At 48.2% G+C, this 24,433-nt stretch overlaps 1 protein-coding gene across 6 annotated transcripts in view; it reads right to left on the bottom strand.

Moving 5' to 3' along the window:
- Positions 1-24,433, bottom strand: part of LOC109904515 (myelin transcription factor 1-like protein) — a 135,922-nt gene that overhangs the window by 75,496 nt on the left and 35,993 nt on the right. For all 6 annotated transcript variants that reach the window (XM_031788295.1, XM_031788296.1, XM_031788292.1 and 3 more), the window contains exons 2-5: positions 20,082-20,197; positions 15,364-15,409; positions 14,108-14,141; positions 8,070-8,132 (exon numbers count right to left, since the gene is read on the bottom strand). In XM_031788295.1, the coding sequence (XP_031644155.1) occupies positions 8,070-8,132; positions 14,108-14,141; positions 15,364-15,409 (143 nt within the window). In that variant the 5' untranslated portion in view covers positions 20,082-20,197. The remainder of the gene's footprint in view (positions 1-8,069; positions 8,133-14,107; positions 14,142-15,363; positions 15,410-20,081; positions 20,198-24,433) is intronic.

Raw genomic sequence — 24,433 nt, 5'->3', positions numbered from 1 at the left:
AGGTGTTCTCAACTAACCTACCTGGTTAAATAAAGGTGAAATAAAAAAGTTAAGGCAGTTATATACAAATGTTAAAAATATGACATTACATTTCACAACAGATTTCACAACACATTAAGTGTGTGCCTTCAGGCCACTACTACACATACAGTGGGGCAAAAAAGTATTTAGTCAGCCACCAATTGTGCAAGTTCTCCCACTTAAAAAGATGAGAGAGGCCTGTAATTTTCATCATAGGTACACTTCAACTATGACAGACAAAATGAGAAGAAAAATAATCCAGAAAATCACATTGTAGGATTTTTAATGAATTTATTTGCAAATTATGGTGGAAAATAAGTATTTGGTCACCTACAAACAAGCAAGATTCCTGGCTCTCACAGACCTGTAACTTCTTCTTTAAGAGGCTCCTCTGTCCTCCACTCGTTACCTGTATTAATGGCACCTGTTTGAACTTGTTATCAATATAAAAGACACCTGTCCAATTGGTGGCTGACGAAGTACTTTTTTGCCCCACTGTATCTACAAGACAAAATCCATGTGTACGTGTGTATGTTATCATGTGTGTGTGTATGATTGTGCCTGTGCCTGTGTGTGTCTCTTCACAATCCCCAAATCCCACAAAAATTAGGAGGATTCTACTGCTTGCGTCAGTTACCTGATGTGGAATAGAGTTCCATGTAGTCATGGGTCTATGTAGTACTGTGCGCTTCCCATAGTCTGTCCTGGACTTGGGGACTGTGAAGAGACCTCTAGTGCCATGTCTTGTGGGGTATGCCTGGATTTCTCAGCTGTATTCTAGTAGTTTAAACAGACAACTTGGTGCAAGTCAACCCTAAGCTACAAAGAAAAATGGTCAACAGACATATGGCTATAACCAAAACTCAGAACATACAACCATATCAGAAACAGCTATGATCCAGAACCTTATGTCACCACTCACCTAACTAGAGACCAAAGGTCCTTTTGTGCCCAGTTGAGAACCAAATCAAATCAAATCAAAATCAAATCAAATTTATTTGTCACATACACATGGTTAGCAGATGTTAATGCGAGCGCAGCGAAATGCTTGTGCTTCTAGTTCCGACAATGCAGTAATAACCAACGAGTAATCTAACCTAACAATTCCAAAACTACTACCTTATACACACATGTGTAAAGGGATAAAGAATATGTACATAAAGATATATGAATGAGTGATGGTACAGAGCGGCGTAGGCAAGATGCAGTAGATGGTATCGAGTACAGTATATACATATGAGATGAGTAATGTAGGGTATGTAAACATTATATTAAGTAGCATTGTTTAAAGTGGCTAGTGATATATTTTACATACATTTCCATCAATTCCCATTATTAAAGTGGCTGAGTTGAGTCAGTGTGTTGGCAGCAGCCACTCAATGTTATTGGTGGCTGTTTAACAGTCTGATGGCCTTGAGATAGAAGCTGTTTTTCTGTCTCTCGGTCCCTGCTTTGATGCACCTGTACTGACCTCGCCTTCTGGATGATAGCGGTGTGAACAGGCAGTGGCTCGGGTGGTTGTTGTCCTTGATGATCTTTATGGCCTTCCTGTGACATCGGGTGGTGTAGGTGTCCTGGGGGGCAGGTAGTTTGCCCCCGGTGATGCGTTGTGCAGACCTCACTACCCTCTGGAGAGCCTTATGGTTGTGGGCGGAGCAGTTGCCGTACCAGGCGGTGATACAGCCCGACAGGATGCTCTCGATTGTGCATCTGTAGAAGTTTGTGAGTGCTTTTGGTGACAAGACGAATTTCTTCAGCCTCCCGAGGTAGAAGAGGCGCTGCTGCGCCTTCTTCACGAAGCTGTCTGTGTGGGTGGACCAATTCAGTTTGTCAGTGATGTGTACGCCGAGGAACTTAAAACGTACTACCCTCTCCACTACTGTCCCATCGATGTGGATAGGGGGGTGCTCACTCTGCTGTTTCCTGAAGTCCACGATCATCTCCTTGTTTTGTTGACGTTGAGTGTGAGGTTATATTCCTGACACCACACTCCGAGGGCCCTCACCTCCTCCCTGTAGGCCGTCTCGTCGTTGTTGGTCCGCAAACTTGATGATTGAATTTGGAAGCGTGCATGGCCACGCAGTCATGGGTGAACAGGGAGTACAGGAGAGGGCTCAGAACGCACCCTTGTGGGGCCCCAGTGTTGAGGATCAGCGGGGTGGAGATGTTGTTACCTACCCTCACCACCTGTGGGTGGCCCGTCAGGAAGTCCAGTACCCAGTTGCACAGGGCGGGGTCGAGACCCAGGGTCTTGAGATTGATGATGAGTTTGGAGGGTACTATGGTGTTAAATGATGAGCTGTAGTCGATGAACAGCATTCTCACATAGGTATTCCTCTTGTCCAGGTGGGTTAGGGCAGTGTGCATTGTGGTTGAGATTGCATGTTCTGTAGACCTATTTGGGCGGTAAGCAAATTGGAGTGGGTCTAGGGTGTCAGGTAGGGTGGAGGTGATGTGGTCCTTGACTAGTCTCTCAAAGCACTTCATGATGACGGAAGTGAGTGCTACGGGGCGGTAGTCGTTTAGCTCAGTTACCTTAGCTTTCTTGGGAACAGGGACAATGGTGGCCCTCTTGAAGCATGTGGGAACAGCAGACTGGGATAAGGATTGATTGAATACTCTATGTCCGTAAACACACCAGCTAGCTGGTCTGCGCATGCTCTGAGGAAGCGGCTGGGGATGCCGTCTGGGCCTGCAGCCTTGCGAGGGTTAACATGTTTAAATGTTTTACTCACGTGTCAGTGGCACTGTATTGTCCTCAAAGCGAGCAAAAAAGTTATTTCGTCTGCCTGGGAAGACATTCTGGTCCGTGACGGGGCTGGTTTTCTTTTTGTAATCCGTGATTGACTGTAGACCCTGCCACATACCTCTTGTGTCTGAGCCATTGAATTGTGACTGTACTTTGTCTCTATACTGACGCTTAGCTTGTTTGATTGCCTTGCGGCGGGAATAGCTACACTGTTTGTCACCTTTCCCTGGTTAAAAGCAGTGGCTCGCCCTTTCAGTTTCACGCGAATGCTGCCATCAATCCACGGTTTCTGGTTTGGGAATGTTTTAATCGTTGCTATGGGAACGACATCATCAATGCACTTTCTAATGAACTCGCTCACCGAGTCAGCGTATTCGTCAATGTTGTTGGAAGCAATGCGGAACATATCCCAGTCCACGTGACCGAAGCAGTCTTGAAGCGTGGAATCAGATTGGTCAGACCAGCGTTGAACAGACCTGAGTGCGGGAACTTCTTGTTTTAGTCTCTGTCTGTAGGCAGGGAGCAACAAAATAGAGTCGTGGTCAGCTTTTCCGAAAGGAGGGTGGGGGAGTGCCTTATATGCGTCGCAGAAGTTAGAATAGCAATGATCCAAGGTTTTACCAGCCCTGGTTGCGCAATCGATATGCTGATACAATTTAGGGAGTCTTGTTTTCAGATTAGCCTTGTTAAGCGGGCTACTGCCTTTGGCAATTGAAGTAGGTAGGTTCAACGCCATAGATGAAGAAGAGCGACTATGTACTGTTGTCACGGCCTGACCTTAGAGAGCCTTTTTATGTCTCTATTTGGTTTGGTCAGGGTGTGATTTGGGGTAGGCATTCTGTGTTTTGTTTTCTATGATTTTGTGTTTCTATGTTTTGGCCGGGTATGGTTCTCAATCAGGGACAGCTGTCTATCGTTGTCTCTGATTCGGAACCATACTTAGGCAGCCAATTTCCCTCCTTTCTGTGTGGGAAGTTGTCTTTGTTTGTGGCACATAGCCCTTAAGCTTCACGGTTGTTTTGTATTGTTTATTGTTTTGTCGGCGTCATTTCAAATAAAAGGAATATGTACGCTCACCACGCTGCGCTTTGGTCTACTTCCAACGACACCCGTGACTGTCTGTGGTTTAGGGCAGGTCGAGAATGAACTGCCATTTTTATTTCATTGTACTTTATGTGATGATTTGAGAGTTATACTGTTTAATAAAATGTTGCAAAGAAATCAGGAACTATTCTTGATTAGATATGAAGAAAAATTTGAATGGCTATTTAGAAAACAACTATTCTTGGTTGCAAATTTTATCTCCGAAGCTTCGACAAGATAAGTTGTAAACTTGAAATATTTTTGTTTTGTTTTCTCAATTGTTTTTCACTACTGTATGAACATGTTTATATATACATCCATTTGGAAAGTATTCAGACCCATTGCCTTTTTTCAAAAACGCAAAAACATTTTACATTTTATTTGAGCAAATGTAATAAAAAACAGAAATATCACTTGTACATAAGTGTTCAGACCCTTTACTCAGTACCTTGTTGAAGCACCTTTGGCAGCGAATATAGCCTTGAGTCTTCTTGGGTATAACGCTACAAGCTTGGCACAGCTGTATTTGGGGAGTTTCTCCCATTCTTCTCTGCAGATCCTCTCAAGCTCTGTCAGGTTGGATGGGGAGTGTCGCTACACAGCTATTTTCAGGTCTCTCCACAGATGTTCGATCAGGTTCAAGTCCGGGCTCTGATTTGTACCGAAGCCACTCCAGCGTTGTCTTGACTGTGTGCTTAGGTTCATTGTCCAGTTGGAAGGTGAACCTTCGCCGCAGTCCGAGGTCCTGAGCATTCTAGAGCAGGTTTTCATATCCTGACTAGTCTCCCAGTCCCTGCAGCTGAAAAACATCCCCACAGCATGATGCTGCCACCAACAATCTTCACTGTAGGGATGGTGCCAGGTTTCCTCCAGACGTGATGCTCGGCATTCAGTCCAAAAAGTTCAATCTTGGTTTTATCAGACAAGCGGGCTGTCATGTGCCTTTTACTGAGGAGTGGCTTCCGTCTGGCCACTTTACCATAAAGGCCTGATTGGTGGAGTGCTGCAGAGATGGTTGCCCTTCTGGATGGTTCTCCCATCTCCACAGAGGAACTCAGGAGCTCTGTCAGAGTGACCATTGGGTTCTTGGTCACCTCCCTGACCAAGGCCCTTCTCCCCAGATTGCTTAGTTTGGCCGGACGGCCAGCACTAAAAAGAGTTTTGTTGGTTTCAAACTTCTTCCTTTTAAGAATTATGGAGGCCATTGTACTCTTGGGGACCTTCAATGCTGCAGACATTTTTTGGACCCTTCCCCAGATCTGTGCCTCGACACAATCCTGTCTCACAATTCCTTTGACCTCATTCTTGGTTTTTGCTCTGACATGCACTGTGCAACTGTGGGACCTCATATATAAAGGTGTGTGCTTTTCCAAATCATGTCCAATCAATTGAATTTACCACAGGTGGATTCCAATCAAGTTGTAGAAACATCTCAAGGATAATCAACGGAAACAGAATGCACCTGAGCTCAATTTTGAGTCAGGTGCAAAGGGACTGAATACTTATGTAAATAAGGTATTTCAGTTTTTTATACATATATATATATATATATTAAATATGTATAAAAAACGGAATATACATATATATATATATATACATTTGCAAACATTTCTAAAACCCAGTTTTTGCTTTGTCATTATGGGTATTGTGTGTACATTGCTGAGGAAATGTTTTATTTAATCCCTTTTAGAATAAGGCTGAAACGTAACTAAATGTGGAAAAAGTCAAGGGGACTGAATACTTTCTAAAGGCACTGTATGTATAGACATGATTATCTTATTTTGCTACAGTAAATACTATGGACATCCTGAAGATGCCTGACACGATAATACAATTAAATCATATGCTACAGACAAACAGAGACTGTGGTTTACTGGGACTGCATGGAACCATCTGCCAGGGTGTGAACAGTCTTATGTTATGGTATTTCTGGGTCTGCGGCATGCGTTCTAAGGCTTTGTGAATTGCAGCGCGGCTAGGCTGGAGAGGAAAGAGGATATCGCTGGCACGCCGTGCAGAGAGCGGAGAAAGGGACTAATTAACATATTAATGATCCCACCTTCTTAGAGCTTCTGTCGGATAGTCAAAACACTTTGATAAGTATGCAAATGAGCACGGAACCATCTGAAGGAGAAATTAGCTGCCGGAGATGGCCGAGCGTGAGAGAGAATGAGAGTAAGGGAGAGGGGGCAGAGAGGGGGAGGTAGAGAGAGACAGAGACAGAGACAGAGAGAGAGAGAGAGAGAGAGAGAGAGAGAGAGAGAGAGAGAGAGAGAGAGAGAGAGAGATAGTATTTGAGCAAGGCAGTCTTAGCCAGGCATGCTGATGGATTGAGCCTCTCGTTTGTTTTATTTATCTTCAATTATCCGCTGAGCAAAGCAAAGCACTGGCTGGTGGGATGGACACGTCACACTAAGAGGAGGAGTGTTTCTTTGTCTCCTCTTTGTGTGTGAGAAAGAAAGAGAAAGAAAAAGAGAGCGAAAACAGAGATGGGAAATAGTGCATGGCTATGCAGCCTTCTCCATACTGTCCGTCCTCTCTCTTCTCTCTCGCTATAAAGATACATACGGTACAGAGCGCTGCTGTCTGTCAACTGTGCTGACGTCCAAGATGGCGGCAAGACCTAAGCCAGAGGACCGCCAGCCTCTGAGGGGGTTTAAGTAATGACCCCATCCAGACAAGGGCAAGTAATTATAACACTGGAAAGCCTTGCACGTGACCAGGATGGGAGATTTCTGTGGGAAAGCTAGTGTGTGGGTGTGTGTGTGTGTGTGTGTCTGTGTGTGTGTGTGTGTGTGTGTGTGTGTGTGTGTGTGTGTGTGTGTGTGTGTGTGTGTGTGTGTGTACGTGTGTGTGTACGTGTGTGTGTACGTGTGTGTGTACGTGTGTGTGTATGGGCACACGTGCGTGACTTAGTTTAGTTCCCGATTCACCGACACGGTCATCACATTCTACAATGATTTTGAATAATTAAAATGTTAAATTAACTGGATAATGTCTTGGACGGCCATGTTTCAGCTCTGACACTGGCGATTAAAGCTTCCACTAGAACTACTAGCCTCTCTCCTTCCACCAACCAGAGGACAGAGAAAACCTATGTCTTGACAGAGATGGAGTTAGAACAGGTAGCTATAGACAGTTCAAAAGAACAGTATGCACATCCAAAACTGTCCACAGTTGCAGGGTACAACAATTCCACAAGGAAAGTTGATGAATACCCATGCAATGAATGCTTTGTTTTATCAGCAACTAGTTGGACCTCAAAGGGTTTTCATCGGGCTTAACTAAGGTTTAGCAATGATCCACCTTCCTCAACTGTTCTGAACATTTCAGCTCAAGAGGAGCTGACGGAGAGAGAACGGCTCTGCCTGTATTTAGTAAGAGACAAACACAAGCGCTCTGTTTAAGAGACGAGTCTGAACGGGTCTGACACATGTGATGTCATAAGGATTAACATAGTGTTTGTGGTGATATGGTACCCACGCATGAGAACCACAAGTTAGTATACACGTCGGGGGAAAGCCGCTGAGGGGAGGACGGCTCATAATAATGGCTGGAACGGGAGACATGGAATGGCATCAAACACCTGGAGACCATGTGTTTGATGTATTTGATACCGTTCCACTAATTCCGCTCCGGCCATTGCGACGGACCTGTCCTCCCCAATGGAGGTGTCACCAACCTCCTGTGACACACATAATATATACACAATAGTCACAGACTTTATCTGAAAAGAGGGGATTCTACCAATTCTTTTGACAGCGTATCTAGGAGACGCCCAAAGTGTCTGGTTCCGGTTATGTAAGGCAGCAACCCCCTCTTTGTCTGACTGGGAAAGTGGGATTAGTTCACAATGAGCCTGGTATTTTAGAACAAAGGGGAAGGAATAGAACACAGGCATGTCCTTTAGAGAGGAGAGAAAGCCTTCCATTTTGAGTGCTTGTTTATGAATAGCTTTATGGAGAGCTTATGCACTAGAAAACATGATTAGCATATCCCACTGTACATATGCAAATGACAAAGGGATGGGAATACATATTAGTGCAGTAACCTGCCCATCAAACCTGGCTGAGGGGAAACAATTATGGTAGGCTATCGGAATGCGTTTCAACAAAGGATATACCAGTAAAAAAAAAAAAAAATCATTAGTGTACAGTAAAAGTGGAAAGAATGGTTAATCCGTTACTGAAATAAGACCAAAAGGAGATTGTTTTACCTTCGATGTCTTGCATATTTGCCGCTGACATGTCCACTTCCATCACAGCCTTGTGTAGGACAGCTGCGATGAAACAGAAGAACACACTGAGTATGCATTCTCCACACTGAGTATAGAAATAACTCACCATTCTCCACATTGAGTATGCACACAGCTCACCATTCTCCACACCGAGTATGCACACATCTCCCCATTCTCCACATGGAGTATGCACACATCTCCCCATTCTCCACACCGAGTATGCACACAGCTCACCATTCTCCACACCGAGTATGCACACATCTCCCCATTCTCCACACCGAGTATGCACACAGCTCACCATTCTCCACACGGAGTATGCACACATCTCCCCATTCTCCACACGGAGTATGCACACAGCTCACTATTCTCTACACTGAGTATGCACACATCTCCCCTATCTCCACACGGAGTATGCACACAGCTCACCATTCTCCACACCGAGTATGCACACAGCTCACCATTCTCCACACCGAGTATGCACACAGCTCACCATTCTCCACATGGAGTATGCACACATCTCCCCATTCTCCACACGGAGTATGCACACAGCTCACCATTCTCCACACCGAGTATGCACACATCTCCCCATTCTCCACACGGAGTATGCACACATCTCCCCATTCTACACATGGAGTATGCACACAGCTCACCATTCTCCACACCGAGTATGCACACATCTCCCCATTCTCCACACGGAGTATGCACACATCTCCCCATTCTACACATGGAGTATGCACACAGCTCACCATTCTCGACACTGAGTATGCACACAGCTCACCATTATCTCACTGAGTATGCACACATCTCCCCATTCTCCACACGGAGTATGCACACAGCTCACCATTGTCTACACTGAGTATGCACATAACTCACAATTATCCACTCCTCCCTTGTTCTATCTGTCCATCCATCTACTATTAATATGCTGTTCAGTTTCTGTTTTCTTCTCCACACTTTTATTGGATGTTCCGCCTCCTTTGAAATCATATAACATTTCTACCTTTACTCTACACACAATGCACTCTTATTGTACTCCTATATGTATGCACTGTTATGGTAATTCACACTCCAATCTGGTCTTACTCCCTCACCTAGCCCCTCCTCTCATTTTAGCCTAATCCTCATCATAACCATCATAACCCTCTCCAGTATCACAGTGGCATATCTGCCCAGACCAGACCAGACAGAACCGTCACAGAAAGTCAAGCGTATTTGCCCTGATGACTATCCTCTCTCTGGGGAGCGACGCCATCGAGCGGCATTATCGGCATTATGGACGCCTCGGCCTGGAGATAGGCTGGCCATCGATCCGCTGACTAATTGCTATCTGCAGGCAGCGGTGGAGAAAGGAAAGAGAGAGAGAGCAGAGAGAGAGAGAGAGAGAGAGAGAGAGAGCAGAGAGAGAGAGAGAGAGAGAGAGAGAGCAGAGAGCAGAGAGAGCAGAGAGAGAGAGAGAGCGAGAGAGAGAGAGAGAGAGAGCAGAGAGCAGAGAGAGCAGAGAGAGAGAGAGAGAGAAAGAAAGAAAAGAGGGGGAAGAGAGAGGTAGAGATGGGGAGCCACACTGTCTTTGGAAATCAGAAAGCAATACTGTATGTGTCCAGGTGGGATATTATTTATTGATAGGTGGGTCCAGAATGTTATGTCTCAAAAAAACTTATCCCAGCCTGTAAAGGACTTAATTAAACCCATGGATGAAAATATAAAAGTATCTTTGAACCAGGATTAAATGTCCAAATAAAAGACATACATGAGAACTCTTAGTGGATAACTGGAGCACCACAGTAAGGTTGTCCATCATCGGTGCAGGGAGATCCAGTGGGCTGATCCCATCAATAGGTTTCATGGTCTAGATCAGTGGTTCCCAAACTTTTTATAGTCCCGTACCCCTTCAAACATTCAACCTCCAGCTGTGTACCCCCTCTAGCACCAGGGTCAGTTCACTCTCAAATGTTGTTTTTTTGCCATCCTTGTAAGCCTGCCACATACACACTATATGATACATTTATTAAACATAAGAATGAGTGTGAGTTTTTGTCACAACCCGGCTCGTGGCAAGTGACAAAGAGCTCTTACAGGACCAGGGCACAAATTATAATATAATAATAATCAATAATTTTACTCTTTATTTAGCCATCTTACATATAAAACTTTATGAATAACTCACCACAGGATAATGAGAAGGGTGTGAATAACTCACCACAGGATAATGAGAAGGGTGTGAATAACTCACCACAGGATAATGAGAAGGGTGTGAATAACTCACCACAGGATAATGAGAAGGGTGTGAATAACTCACCACAGGATAATGAGAAGGGTGTGAATAACTCACCACAGGATAATGAGAAGGGTGTGAATAACTCACCACAGGATAATGAGAAGGGTGTGAATAACTCACCACAGGATAATGAGAAGGGTGTGAATAACTCACCACAGGATAATGAGAAGGGTGTGAATAACTCACCACAGGATAATGAGAAGGGTGTGAATAACTCACCACAGGATAATGAGAAGGGTGTGAATAACTCACCACAGGATAATGAGAAGGGTGTGAATAACTCACCACAGGATAATGAGAAGGGTGTGCTTGAAAGGATGCACAGAACTCTGCAATGTTGAGTTTTATTGGAGAGAGTCACAGTCTTAAATCATTTTCCACACACAGTCTATGCCTGTATTTAGTTTTCATTCTAGTGAGGGCCGAGAATCCACTCTCACATAGGTACGTGTTTGCAAAGGGCATCAGTGTCTTAACAGCGCGATTTGCCAAGGCAGGATACTCTGAGTGCAGCCCTATCCTGAAATATGTCAGTGGATTCTGATTAAATTCCATTTTCACAGAACCGCTTGTTGCAATTTCGATGAGGCTCTCTTGTTCAGATATCGGTAAGTGGACTGGAGGCAGGGCATGAAAGGGATAACGAATCCAGTTGTTTGTGTCATCCGTTTCGGGAAAGTACCTGCATAATTGTGCACCAAACTCACTCAGGTGCTTCGCTACATCACATTTGACATTGTCTGTAAGCTTGAATTTATTTGCACACAAAAAAAATCATACAGCGACGGAAAGACCTGTGTGTTGTCTTTGTTAATGCAGACAGAGAAGAGCGCCAACTTCTTAAATCCTAGCCTCAATTTTGTCGCGCACATTGAATATAGTTGCGGAGACTCCCTGTATAATCCTAGATTCAGATCATTCAGGCGAGAAAAAGAAAATCACCCAGATAGGCCAGTCGTGTGAGAAAGTCATCGTCATGCAAGCGGTCAGACAAGTGAAAATTACAGTGAAGAAAACTTTAAGCTCGTTACCACTCCACTATGTCTCCCTGTCATGGCTTTTGCACCATCAGTACAGATAAACACATCTTGAACACCAAAGTCCATTTGATGTCACAAAGCTGTCCAGTACTTTAAAAATACCCTCTCCTGTTGTCCTGGTTTCCAGTGGTTTGCAGAGGAGGATGTCTTCCTTAAATGACCCCCCCTCCCATAAACGTATCGGACATACTGTATACCAGGAGGTATGCCAGGCCAGATAGGCCAGTATGCCATCACCCAGATAGGCCAGTATGCCATCACCCAGATAGGCCAGTATGCCATCACCCAGATAGGCCAGTATGCCATCACCCAGATAGGCCAGTATGCCATCACCCAGATAGGCCAGTCGTGTGAGAAAGTCATGCATAGAATTCTGTGAAACAGTGCTATTTGATGAAGTCATTGTTTGTATAGTTTTTTGGGCCTTTCCCCTCAGCATTATCCCAGCCATGCTGAGGGAAAAGCAAGCTATTGCCCTAGCAGGATGAATGAAGTCCTCCACAATAGTATGGGGCTTGCTGTCCTAGCCACTCAGTAGCTCACCATGTAAGATGCTTCTAAGCCCCTTCTTATTAACGGTATCTCTTACTACTTGAAAGTTGTCTTAATTGTCACTCAAAAAACTCCATGTGGCTTATTTTTCAAATTGGTATATCTGCGCAAGAGTGAAAGTTTCAGCGAGTTGTGAGATAGTACTTTTGCACATATAACACACTGGCTGAGGAAAGGCACTACTCCCAATATAAGTGAACCCCAAATCAATGTAGTCCTCATCATATTTGGCCTCTTCGATGGTCCAACGTCCCTGTCTGTTGTTTGGTGCTTTCCCAGGTAAGGGGCAGTAGATCTTCAGCTGCATCAGATTCACAACTGTCAGTGTCGATGCTAGCTGGGCTAACATCAAATGTAGAATTACTGATGCTAGCATTGGATGTGCTCGTGGAAGCAGAACAACTTGTGTCGTGGACGGGTGCAGGTAGAGCTGGTATGTGTCTCTATGAACACGGGCCTTACTTTTTTTTAACCATTTATACATTTTCGAGCAAAAGGAATGAGCAGCAGCTTTGTGTGGCTACATAGAGAGAAACGCTTAATGTAAGGCTACCTGTATTTGGCTACCTGTATTTGACTACCTGTATTTGACTACCTGTATTTGACTACCTGTATTTGACTACCTGTATTTGGCTACCTGTATCTGACTACCTGTATTTGACTACCTGCATTTGACTACCTGTATTTGACTACCTGTATTTGACATTGTGTTGTTATTTCGCTGAACACTAGATGGTTTAATTTTATTTTTGGAAGTGAATCAAGGCTTACTCAGGTGAGAAAAAAAACTCACCCAAGTGTATAACCCTGTTGGAAAATATAAATTGACTGTTTGAATATGTGAATCACATTTTTATTTAACCCCCCCTTGGGTTGTGCCGTGGCGGAGATCTTTGTGGGCTATACTCAGCCTTGTCTCAGGATGGTAAGTCGGTGGTTGAAGATATCCCTCTAGTGGTGTGGGGGCTGTGCTTTGGCAAAGTGGGTGGAGTTATATCCTTCCTGTTTGGCCCTGTCCGGGGGTGTCCTCGGATGGGGCCACAGTGTCTCCTGACACCTCCTGTCTCAGCCTCCAGTGTTTATGCTGCAGTAGTTTATGTGTCGGGGGGCTAGGGTCAGTTTGTTATATCTGGAGTACTTCTCCTGTCCTATTCGGTGTCCTGTGTGAATTTAAGTGTGCTCTCTCTCATTCTCTCTTTCTTTCTCTCTCTCGGAGGACCTGAGCCCTAGGACCATGCCTCAGGACTACCTGACATGATGACTCCTTGCTGTCCCCAGTCCACCTGGCCGTGCTGCTGCTCCAGTTTCAACTGTTCTGCCTTATTATTATTGGACCATGCTGGTCATTTATGAACATTTGAACATCTTGGCCATGTTCTGTTATAATCTCCACCCGGCACAGCCAGAAGAGGACTGGCCACCCCACATAGCCTGGTTCCTCTCTAGGTTTCTTCCTAGGTTTTGGCCTTTCTAGGGAGTTTTTCCTAGCCACCGTGCTTCTACACCTGCATTGCTTGCTGTTTGGGGTTTTAGGCTGGTATTGCTCGTACCCCTGGGCATCTAGTACATGCAATTCAATGAACTTAGTTAGCAGGGACAACACACAAGGGTCAATTCAGGATCATCTTATGCCCACTGTACTGGCATGTCTAACCACCTGTCAGTACAGGCTAACGATGGAGTTTGCAGTGGGGTTTAATAAGTTAGATTTGATCAAAGAGAACTTCGATTTTAATTATTTACTGGCAATAGGGTTTGTCAGGATAGATAGAGAAAAAAAATTGAGAAACGGGATAGCGAGACAGAAAGGAAGAGAGTTAGAGAGAAAAGAGCGAGAGAGCGACTGGTACAGATGAAGTGAGATACAGAGTGAATAAGGGAGAGAAAGTGAGAGATGAGAATAAAAGAGAGAGGAAGTAGCATGCAGAGTAAATGGCGTCGCCCTCCTGTCTGAAGAGGTGATTGTAGTGCTCGTCTCTCGCTGCACACTGAGAGGCTGGGAGTACTCCACAGCCATTATCGGCCCTCGTGGCCTTTCATCTCTCAGCCTCTCCCTCCCCCTCTCTACCTCCCTCCCTCTTTCACTCACACACATGGGGGTTAGCTGGAAAGGCAGGGGAACAGGGACAATGTTTAACAGTAATACTGACCTGAACAGCTCTGGTATCGCTGGTTCCACAGGCACTGAGAAATACAGGCAGAGAGAGAGAGAAAGGGATGGGGAAAGAGGGAGGGGAGAGAGAGATGAGTGAGAAGGGCGAGAGGGACAGGGAAAGAAGGAGGGGAGAGAGAGGGGAGAGCGAGAGAGGAGAGAGAGGGGAGAGACAGGAGAGAGAGGGATGGGGAAAGAGGGAGGGGAGAGAGAGAGAGAGAGAGAGAGGGGGGAGAGAGAGAGATGAGTGAGAGGGGCGAGAGGGACGGGGAAAGAAGGAGGGGAGATAGAGGGGAGAGCGAGAGAGGAGAGAGAGGGGAGAGACAGGAGAGAGAGGGATGGGGAAAGAGGGAGGGGAGAGAGAGAGGGAAGAGAGAGGAGAGAGAGGGAGGGTAGAGAGGGAGGGGAGAGAGAGGGGAGAGAGAGAGAGATGAGTGAGAGGGGCGAGAGGGACGGGGAAAGAAGGAGAGGAGAGAGAGGGGAGAGCGAGAGAGAAGAGAGAGGGGAGAGACAGGAGAGAGAGGGATGGGGAAAGAGGGAGGGGAGAGAGAGAGGGAAGAGAGAGGAGAGAGAGGGAGGGAAGAGAGGGAGGGGAGAGAGAGGGGAGAGAGAGAGAGATGAGTGAGAGGGGCGAGAGGGACGGGGAAAGAAGGAGGGGAGAGAGAGGGGAGAGCGAGAGAGAAGAGAGAGGGGAGAGACAGGAGAGAGAGGGATGGGGAAAGAGGGAGGGGAGAGAGAGAGGGAAGAGAGAGGAGAGAGAGGGAGGGTAGAGAGGGAGGAGAGAGAGAGGGGAGAGAGAGAGGAGAGGGAGGGAGGGGAGAGAGAGAGGGGAGAGAGAGAGGGGAGAGAGGAGTAAGAGAGGGAAGGCAGAGAGGGATGGGAGAAAATAATGAGTGAGGGGATGCGAAAGAAAAAGAGTAATCCCTATATCGTAAAAGCATGCTTTCATCAAGGTTAAAAACAGTGACAACCATATTCAATGGAGGCAGGCACAATAACACGATGTAATTGGCTGGATAGACTGCCTGGAGAATTGTGAATTCAAGAGTGTCTCATATAGGATGGCTTGTGAGGTGAGAGACAGTGTGAAGAGAAGAGTGAAGCAGTGAGTGAGAGAGCTGTGTGTGTGTGTGTGTGTGTGTGTGTGTGTATTTGTGTGTGTTTGTGTGTATGTGTGTGCTTGTGGGTTGGGGTAAGGTCACCCTGAATGGCGCCTGCAGTGATTTGAGGAGAGTGCAGACGCACCTCGGATACCTTTTGAGCGTGTGCGATGGCGCTTCTCGTCTGCATTCACCTCCATCTGCAGAGGAGACACAAACAGATAGTCAGAGAAAGAAGCCCTGCCAGGGCCTGTGCCAAGAGAAGAGTGGCTTTGGTGGCCCGGCACCTGAGTCTGTCTGTCTGTCTGCCCGCCCGTCGGTCCACCAGTCTGCCCACCCGCCCGCCCGCCCGCCGGTCCACCAGTCTGCCCGCCCGCCCGCCCGTCGGTCCACCAGTCTGCCCGCCTGCCCACCGGTCCACCAGTCTGCCCGCCCGCCGGTCCACCAGACTGCCCGCCCGCCCGTCGGTCCATCAATCTGCCCGCCCGCCCGTTGGTCCACCAGTCTGCCCGCCCGCCGGTCCACCAGTCTGCCCGCCCGCTCGTCGGTCCACCAGTCTGCCCCCCCGTCGGTCCACCAGTCTGCCCCCCCGTCGGTCCACCAGTCTGTCCGCCCGCCCGTTGGCCCACCAGTCTGTCCGCCCGCCGGTCCACCAGTCTGCCCGCCCGCCCGTTGGTCCACCAGTCTGCCCGCCCGCTCGTCGGTCCACCAGTCTTCCCCCCCGTCGGTCCACCAGTCTGTCCGCCCGCCCGTCGGTCCACCAGTCTGTCCGCCCGCCCGTCGGTCCACCAGTCTGCCCGCCCGCCGGTCCACCAGTCTGCCTGCCCGCCGGTCCACCAGTCTGCCCGCCCGCCCGTTGGTCCACCAGTCTGCCCGCCCGCCGGTCCACCAGTCTGCCCGGCCCGTCGGTTCACCAGTCTGCCCCGCCCGCCCGCCGGTCCACCAGACTGCCCGCCCGTCGGTTCACCAGTCTGCCCGCCCGCCTGTCGGTCCACCAGTCTGCCCACCCGCCCGCCCGTCGGTCCACCAGTCTGCCCCCCCGTCGGTCCACCAGTCTGCCCGCCCGCCCCGCCCGTCGGTCCACCAATCTGCCCGCCCCGCCCGTTGGTCCACCAGTCTGCCCGCCCCGCCCGCCGGTCCACCAGTCTGTCCGCCCGCCCGTTGGTCCACCAGTCTGTCCGCCCGCCCGCCGGTCCACCAGACTGCCCGCCCGTCGGTTCACCAGTCTGCCCGCCCGCCTGTCGGTCCACCAGTCTGCCCACCCGCCCGCCCGTCGGTCCACCAGTCTGCCCCCCCGTCGGTCCACCAGTCTGCCCGCCCGCCCGTCGGTCCACCAATCTGCCCGCCCGCCCGTTGGTCCACCAGTCTGCCCGCCCGCCCGCCGGTCCACCAGTCTGTCCGCCCGCCCGTTGGTCCACCAGTCTGTCCGCCCGCCTGTCGGTCCACCAGTCTGCCAGTCTGCCCGTCCGCCCGTTGGTCCACCAGTCTGCCCGCCCGCCGGTCCACCAGTCTGCCAGTCTGCCCGTCCGCCCGTTGGTCCACCAGTCTGCCCGCCCGCCCGCCGGTCCACCAGTCTGTCCGCCCGCCCGTTGGTCCACCAGTCTGTCCGCCCGCCCGCCGGTCCACCAGACTGCCCGCCCGTCGGTTCACCAGTCTGCCCGCCCGCCTGTCGGTCCACCAGTCTGCCCACCCGCCCGCCCGTCGGTCCACCAGTCTGCCCCCCCGTCGGTCCACCAGTCTGCCCGCCCGCCCGCCCGTCGGTCCACCAATCTGCCCGCCCGCCCGTTGGTCCACCAGTCTGCCCGCCCGCCGGTCCACCAGTCTGCCAGTCTGCCCGTCCGCCCGTTGGTCCACCAGTCTGCCCGCCCGCCCGCCGGTCCACCAGTCTGTCCGCCCGCCCGTTGGTCCACCAGTCTGTCCGCCCGCCCGCCGGTCCACCAGACTGCCCGCCCGTCGGTTCACCAGTCTGCCCGCCCGCCTGTCGGTCCACCAGTCTGCCCACCCGCCCGCCCGTCGGTCCACCAGTCTGCCCCCCCGTCGGTCCACCAGTCTGCCCGCCCGCCCGCCCGTCGGTCCACCAATCTGCCCGCCCGCCCGTTGGTCCACCAGTCTGCCCGCCCGCCGGTCCACCAGTCTGCCCGCCCGCCCGCCGGTCCACCAGTCTGCCCGCCCGCCCGTCGGTCCACCAGTCTGCCCACCCGCTCGTCGGTCCACCAGTCTGCCCTCCCGCCCATCGGTCCACCAGTCTGCCCGCCCGCCCGCCCATCGGTCCACCAGTCCGTCCGCCCGTCTGTCACTCTCTCTTATGAACACACACTGAGACACCTACACCCCAATTTATCCCGACAGTAATTGCCTGGTACCAAAGCTTCACTGTTTCTGACACTGTGAAATTGCATTTATTCTCTCTTTAAAAGGATTAAGAAATGTAGATTTTGCCAGGTGCTACTGTCACCCAAACCTTTCCTTCATGGAGCTTTGAAATATGTATGCAAATGTACTGTGAAAACAAATGCATAATTGCATTGGTTCTTCTTCTGGTCCATATTTGTGTACGGATTATGATGTTCCATCGTTCGCCAACACAGTCACACTTCTCCATTAAAGGGCACCTATACTACTTTCTGCCTAAAGGTGTCATCTCTGCTTTATACCACTTGGCACATTCCTCAAACAAAGTCATATATATATATAGAGTATAATTATAATCCCTCCCATATTCCGCTAGACCACATTATTCACTGTGTACACAATGTTCTGCATGCCTCTCAAATCAATGTCTCATCTGTAAATCCTCTTTTTAATCTCACAGATATCACATCACTCCCACTCCACAATGTCTCCCACACTAAAGCCATCATCTCACAGTAAAAGTGGATCCCGACTGGTCAGAGGAGAATTAACCGTTGATGAGTTGATAGAAGGGGCGCATTCTGTTATTCCCAGATGTTACTGAAGATATGAACGCTCGCTGAGTTGTGGACTATCACAGGCTAGCCGAGTTTGGATGTCTCTTTAATGCTCCATGATTTATTAAAGTACCACTGAAGCCTTCAGTCCTAATGGTGGAAGCCGTCGTGTTTTTTTTTTTTAATGCTGGCCATAAATGTTTCAAACGGGGAAAATAAAATGATCAAAGCCAACGGTACCTAGTAAATCTTATTAGTGTGAACGGCAGGGTGTTTTTTGGGGGTGGGGGGTGGGGGGGTGGAAGAGGAGAGCCTGAAATTATATTTCTGTGGAGCGGCGCAGGGGTTTCCATGGTAATGAGAGGAAATCCTACCTCAGGGGAAAATAACAAGAAGTTATCAATCCGTGTGGCCCAACTCACCACACTCTATTTACGGTGACATTTGGCTCATGAGAGACAGACAGAGCAAAGGAGCAAATGTGAGGGACAATGAATGAACTGCATGACAGAAACTCAATTAGTCGTCACCTGCTGAGACTAGCCAGGCTCAACATGATAATGCTGTGCATTGCACTGGTGTTTTTCAACAACCATATGGAAAGCACTCAACACCTGACCGCAACAGTGCTACACTTTATGTCAGAAAACACAACGTGAGCTATTTCCTCCTGGCTATGGTGAGTGAGGGAGTTCCACAGACAAACACACAACACACAACACACAACACACACACACAAAACTGTGCCTATCTACAACTGTCAGATTCTCTCTAAGGGCTTCTCTCAGCCGCCATGACAACAACAACTGCATCTCCGTCGTTGTCACTTCCTCCATCGAGGCCCCTTGTGAGACCGGTGCCCAGGTCCCTGAAAGCCTGTCTGAGACTCGTCCGCCCCTCTGGGTGTTAAGAGCCCTCCTCACCCTCCCCACCCTCCTCACACTCCACACCCTCCTCACCCTCCTCATCCTCCACACCCGCCCGTTTTTTTACACAAATGTCACAGATGTAATAGCTTGTGGAGCTTGCAGTAATGGAAAGATAAGGAAGATCTGTTTCCCCTATGTTCATACCGTTTTACCGTATTTATACTGTATATTGCAGATAAGAGGCGGAATAACTCTCATTCGTGCCCTTTCTGTGCTGTCTGTGTGTGCGTATGTGTGTGTGCGTATGTGTGTGTGCGTGTGCGTGCGTGTGCGTGCGCGCGCGCGCGTGTGTGTGTGTGTGTGTTTGTGTGTGCGTATGTGTGTGTGCGTGTGTGTGTGTGCGTATGTGTGTGTGCGTGTGTGCGTGTGTGTGTGTGTGTGTGTGTGTGTGTGTGTGTGTGTGTGTGTGTGTGTGTGTGTGTGTGTGTGTGTGTGTGGTGGGGGCTGGGACCACAATTCACATCGTTATCAGTTTTCCTTTGTTTCACCTTGAAGTTTTGGGAGAATATGTCTCAGGCATACGGTGCTACCCCCCCCCCCCCCCCCCCCCCCCCACACACACACCTCTCCACCACCCCACTCCTCAGCCTGTGTTGGTATTCCTTCAGTGAGTCATTGGGGAGGCTTCCGAAAACCACACTTGCATGATCAAATTTCACTGCAACTAGGTATTTACGCCATCATCACCCAGTGACAGTAAACATGCAAGCTCGCTAAAATAAGTGCATCTGAATAGTTGTGAAGGACCAGGCTGATAGCATTGAGTGGGTGCCAGAGATAGAGAGGGAGAGGGGGAGATAAGGATGGATCTGCTATCAACATTTTCTCCAGTGAGTGTTGTTGTAGGTAGGTAGGTAGCTATCACTCTGAGACAAGCTTGTGGAAAGGTTTGGGTGTGACAGAGTTTTGTATCTTTACTTTGAATGGTTGGGATTGAGTATGACAGAGTGTGTGGCTTTACATCTTAAAACAGGGTTATGAGATTATCAAGATGTACCGTATCATTATAACTGAAACGGTTGTTGTAACTGTACCTGAAATGGTTTGGGGTGAGATTGTTCTTTGGTCCAGATCTCTGCTTCCTCCGTTGCCCACAACAGTAGAGGTTTGACTGGAGAGAAAGGGATCACCACTCTTTCAAGTTCATTTTCTGCAAAGAATTTAAAAAACAATATCCATACTTAGGAATTCAAATCTCCATGCAAATCATAATTACCCAGGCTGTATGATAGCTTTTGGCTTGAGTTTCCTTCCTTTGAGAAGGAAGCCGATGATAGACTCATGAATAGTCACATAGTATAACATGTATGCTATATACGGAGTGAATGTGATTTCCTCCCTCCCGATAGCTGCTTGTCATTTTATGAAATAGACTTGGCACGGCGGTAATTAGCTAGATCTATCATATTCTGCAGGAAGTGGGAAAAAATATAGCTAATGATCCATGCTACCCTCCATGATTTCTCTTCAACTCTGCCGTCCTATGAATTGAAAAGAGACAAAGATAGCGGGGGAGAGAGAGAGAAGGTGTGCGAGTAAGCAATAGATAGGAGAGAGAGAGAGAGAGAGAGAGAGATAGAGAGAGAGAGAGAGAGAGAGAGAGAGAGAGAGAGAGAGAGAAAAAGGAAGGAAGGAAGATGGGCGGGAGAGAAAGGAAGAGAGAGGGGGAGAGAGGGGGGGATTGAGAGAGTATTTGAGCAAGGCAGGGATCGAGAGAGAGAGAGAGAGAGGGAAAGAGAGGGAGGGATTGAGAGAGAGAGAGAGAGAGAGAGAGAGAGAGAGAGAGAGAGAGAGAGAGAGAGAGAGGGAAAGAGAGGGAGAGAGAGAGAAAGGAAGGAAGATGGGCGGGAGAGAAAGGAAGAGAGAGGGGGAGAGAGGGGGGGATTGAGAGAGTATTTGAGCAAGGCAGGGATCGAGAGAGAGAGAGAGAGAGAGAGAGAGAGAGAGAGAGAGGGGGAAAGAGAGGGAGGGATTGAGAGAGAGAGAGAGAGAGAGAGAGAGGAAGGGGTGTTGGGTGGACAAAGCATGCTTGGCAGCTCCAAGGAGGTTCAACCACTGCTGATGTAAAACAGTCCAGATATACTGTAAGAGGCCATTTATCTCCCCTGACCAGGGCAATAACACTGCCTCTCAAAACACAGACGCCCAGGGACAAACAAAGAGCAAGAGACCAGACGCAGAGCAAGATGCATGGTGAACACAGAGGATGCACAGTGAGAGAAAGTGAGGGAGAGAACGAGGGCCCTTTTAGGTATTTCGGCAGTGACGCCAGGTCACAACATTTCCCTCCATTGCTTTCCACACAAATGGACACAGTCTACTTTTCCAGTTCATCAAATTTCCTGCATCTGGGATCTAGAATTGGTATTGTGTAGCCTAGGCCTATGCTTTGCCAATGCAGATATAGAAAGAGTAAGAGCAAGCTACAGTATGGCGAACTTAGCAAATGAGGCATTTGTGGTAAGTACATGGAAGCAGCCATATTTTTGCACGCCCAACATTGTTTGCTAAGTTAACTATGCTATCGCTACTAGGCTACAATCAAACACTATGCTTTATAACCATGTAAAGACCACCAATGGTCTATACTCTGATGTATGTTTATAGGTGTTTTGCCCAATGTTTAAAGCGCTTAGGCTAGGTAATACTAAGGTAATACTGCTATTGGCCAACTGTTTATTATTTTTGCAAGTTATTCTTTTTGTCAATGAATGCAAGTATTTTTCTAAAGCCATTTTTACAATTTGTACACTTGTAAATGCAACTCCTACTCAACTGTTGCTGCTTCACACCCACTAAATAGGCTGCCGGGCCCTCTATCTTAACAGGCAGAGGTAGGCATGTATAAATTCCCTCTCTCCCTCACTCTCTTCCCTTCTTCACCCCCCACCCCTCCTCTCTCTCCATCCCTCCCTGTCTCTGTGTCTGTCCTGTATGTAGGCATGTTAATTGGAGGAGTGTCCAGGAGACAGCAGAGGAGTTCATGATGCAGCAGTGATGAGTAGCCAGTCACAGCCAGAGCTGCAGTCACAGACAGGACCACTTCTCTACATTAAAGCTTACAATCGCCAGCTGTGCAACACAATATGTTGCTGGGAATACTGCTAGGGAGATAGTGGCGTCGCGGTGTGTGTGTGTTTTCATGTAGTGGGTTTTCACAGTTTTCCTTTGAACCACTGGGGGTTCTCATTCTGTTTCCTGCTCTCTTCCTATCTCATCCTCTCTCTTCCTCTCTCTCTTCTCTGTCTCCTTTTGTAGTTGAAAAATAACAAAAGCCCTAAAGCATATGCCCAAAAGACTTCTCTCTGCTACTGTCAGCGTTCAGCCCTGGTTTCAGAGTTACATCCCCTCCTACAAAAAAAGAACAAGAAAAAGTTCCTTCCTCCCGTAAACCTTTACTTTTCTCCCTCTCTTATTTTCTCTCTCCTCTCTCCCTTCTCTCTACACACTCACCCCTCTCCTCCCTGTCCCCCAGTTCTCTAATCAGACACTGAGTGCCGCTGGCCCTGCTCTCTGATTGGTCTGATTAAGGCCTTGATTTGGGACAGAGGATGAAATCAGAGCCCTGACGTGTCGTGTTGTAGCTTCCCACATCCCAATGCCTTGGCCTACTTCTCTCTACGGGGTCGTGTGTGTGTGTTTTAGTAATCCATTTCTACAGCAGAGATGGTATTCATTATGGTTAGTGTGTGCTACTCTTCCAGCACCAAGGACAGCGACAGAGTGACCTCAGCAAGGCAGTAGCAGCGCTGACTACAGCCCAGACTGACAGGCTGGGCTGTAACCATTCATTACAAATCAACACACAAACACACATATATGCATTAACGCAGCACACACACACTTTTTGGAGTGAGTGATGGGGTGTTTGTGTAATTGTTGTTATTTCATAACCCATAGAGGTGGGGGGAGGGTGGACTTAGCCCTTTTCAAAAGTGATATTTATCAGAGCCAGGGTATATGGCCTGTAAATAGCAGTTGTATATTGCCTGATATGTGGTGCCTGTAAAAAAACATTTGCAATAAAATTCCACAGCAGAGAGATAGGCTCAGGGAGACTGTGCACGAGACACACACACAGGCGCACGCGTACACACAGGCACACGCGTAAACACAGGCACACGCGTACACACAGGCACACACGTACACACAAGCACACACATACACACAGGCACACACGTACACACAGGCACAAGCGTACACACATTACACACACGTACACACATTACACACACGCAAGCCTAAAATAGCCTTCAGTTTTTAAGAGTGACTGGGGCTGCCTGACCTACATTTTGCGGAATGTGTGTACGCAGCACAGATGAGGAGAGGAGCTCTATCTAAATATTCTTTGTCATTTCTCTCTCTCTCTCTCTTTCCCTCTCCTTTCTCTGTCTTTTACACACACACACACACACACACACACACACACACACACACACACACACACACACACACACACACACACACACACACACTCACACACACACACACACACAGACAGACAGAGAGAGAGAGAGAGAGAGAACTGCCTTGGCACTCAGAGCTTTATAAGCAGGTCTCTTTAAAACACAATGGCCATTTGGAAGGCACAGCCAGTCTGGGGAGGCAAGGTGGTCATTGACCTGTCATGATGCAGGCTGTGATGCCATTACTCATTTATGTAATCTCCACACTGTCATGGAGGTGTGAGGTCTTGGGGGAGGCTGGGGGAAGAAGGGTAAGGTAGCAGTCCAGCAGAAGAAGAGGGAATCATCAGAAGGTTAGGGACAAGGGGAGAGGGCAGAAAGGAGGCAGGGGGCGACAGGGTTAGATGGGGTAGACAGAAGCAAGAACGTGGGAGAAAGCCATGGGAATGCAAACTACTGTACATCGGATTCAGTCTTTTACAGTTGTCACATGTCACACTGTGCGATGATACCAAATTAAAATCTTGACATCAACCTGGACAGACTGTACGATTTGCTTCAATTCTGTCGTCACATGCTGCGATTGGTTTGAGAGGCTAAATCAACCGAGGTAGGCTGTGTATTTGATCTGCGCGTGTGCCAGCACCAGCATCGCAAACTTCTCTACGCTTATGCGTGAGTGAAGTGAATCAAACAGTCTTCCCCAAAATAACATGGTTGCTGTGGTAAAACGTTCATTTTATTTGGCGATTTTGTGCATTTATCAAAACCCTATCAGGTAGCCTGTTTTCAGATGTGTGTCACACCCTGACCTTAGTAATTCTTTGTTTTCCTAGTTATTTTGTGACATGGTGTGACATGGGTGATGTTTGTGTTTCCACTTGTCTAGGGGTTTTGTATGTTTATGGGGCAGTTTCCTTTCTAGGTAAATTGTATGTCTATGGTTGCCTAGATTGGTTCTCAATTAGAGGCAGCTGTCT

Source organism: Oncorhynchus kisutch, linkage group LG14 (assembly GCF_002021735.2).
Source record: "Oncorhynchus kisutch isolate 150728-3 linkage group LG14, Okis_V2, whole genome shotgun sequence".
In the NCBI taxonomy this organism is placed as follows: Eukaryota; Metazoa; Chordata; class Actinopteri; order Salmoniformes; family Salmonidae; genus Oncorhynchus; species Oncorhynchus kisutch.
Note: the sequence above shows the minus strand (reverse complement) of the source record. Positions and strands in the feature narration are given on the sequence as shown.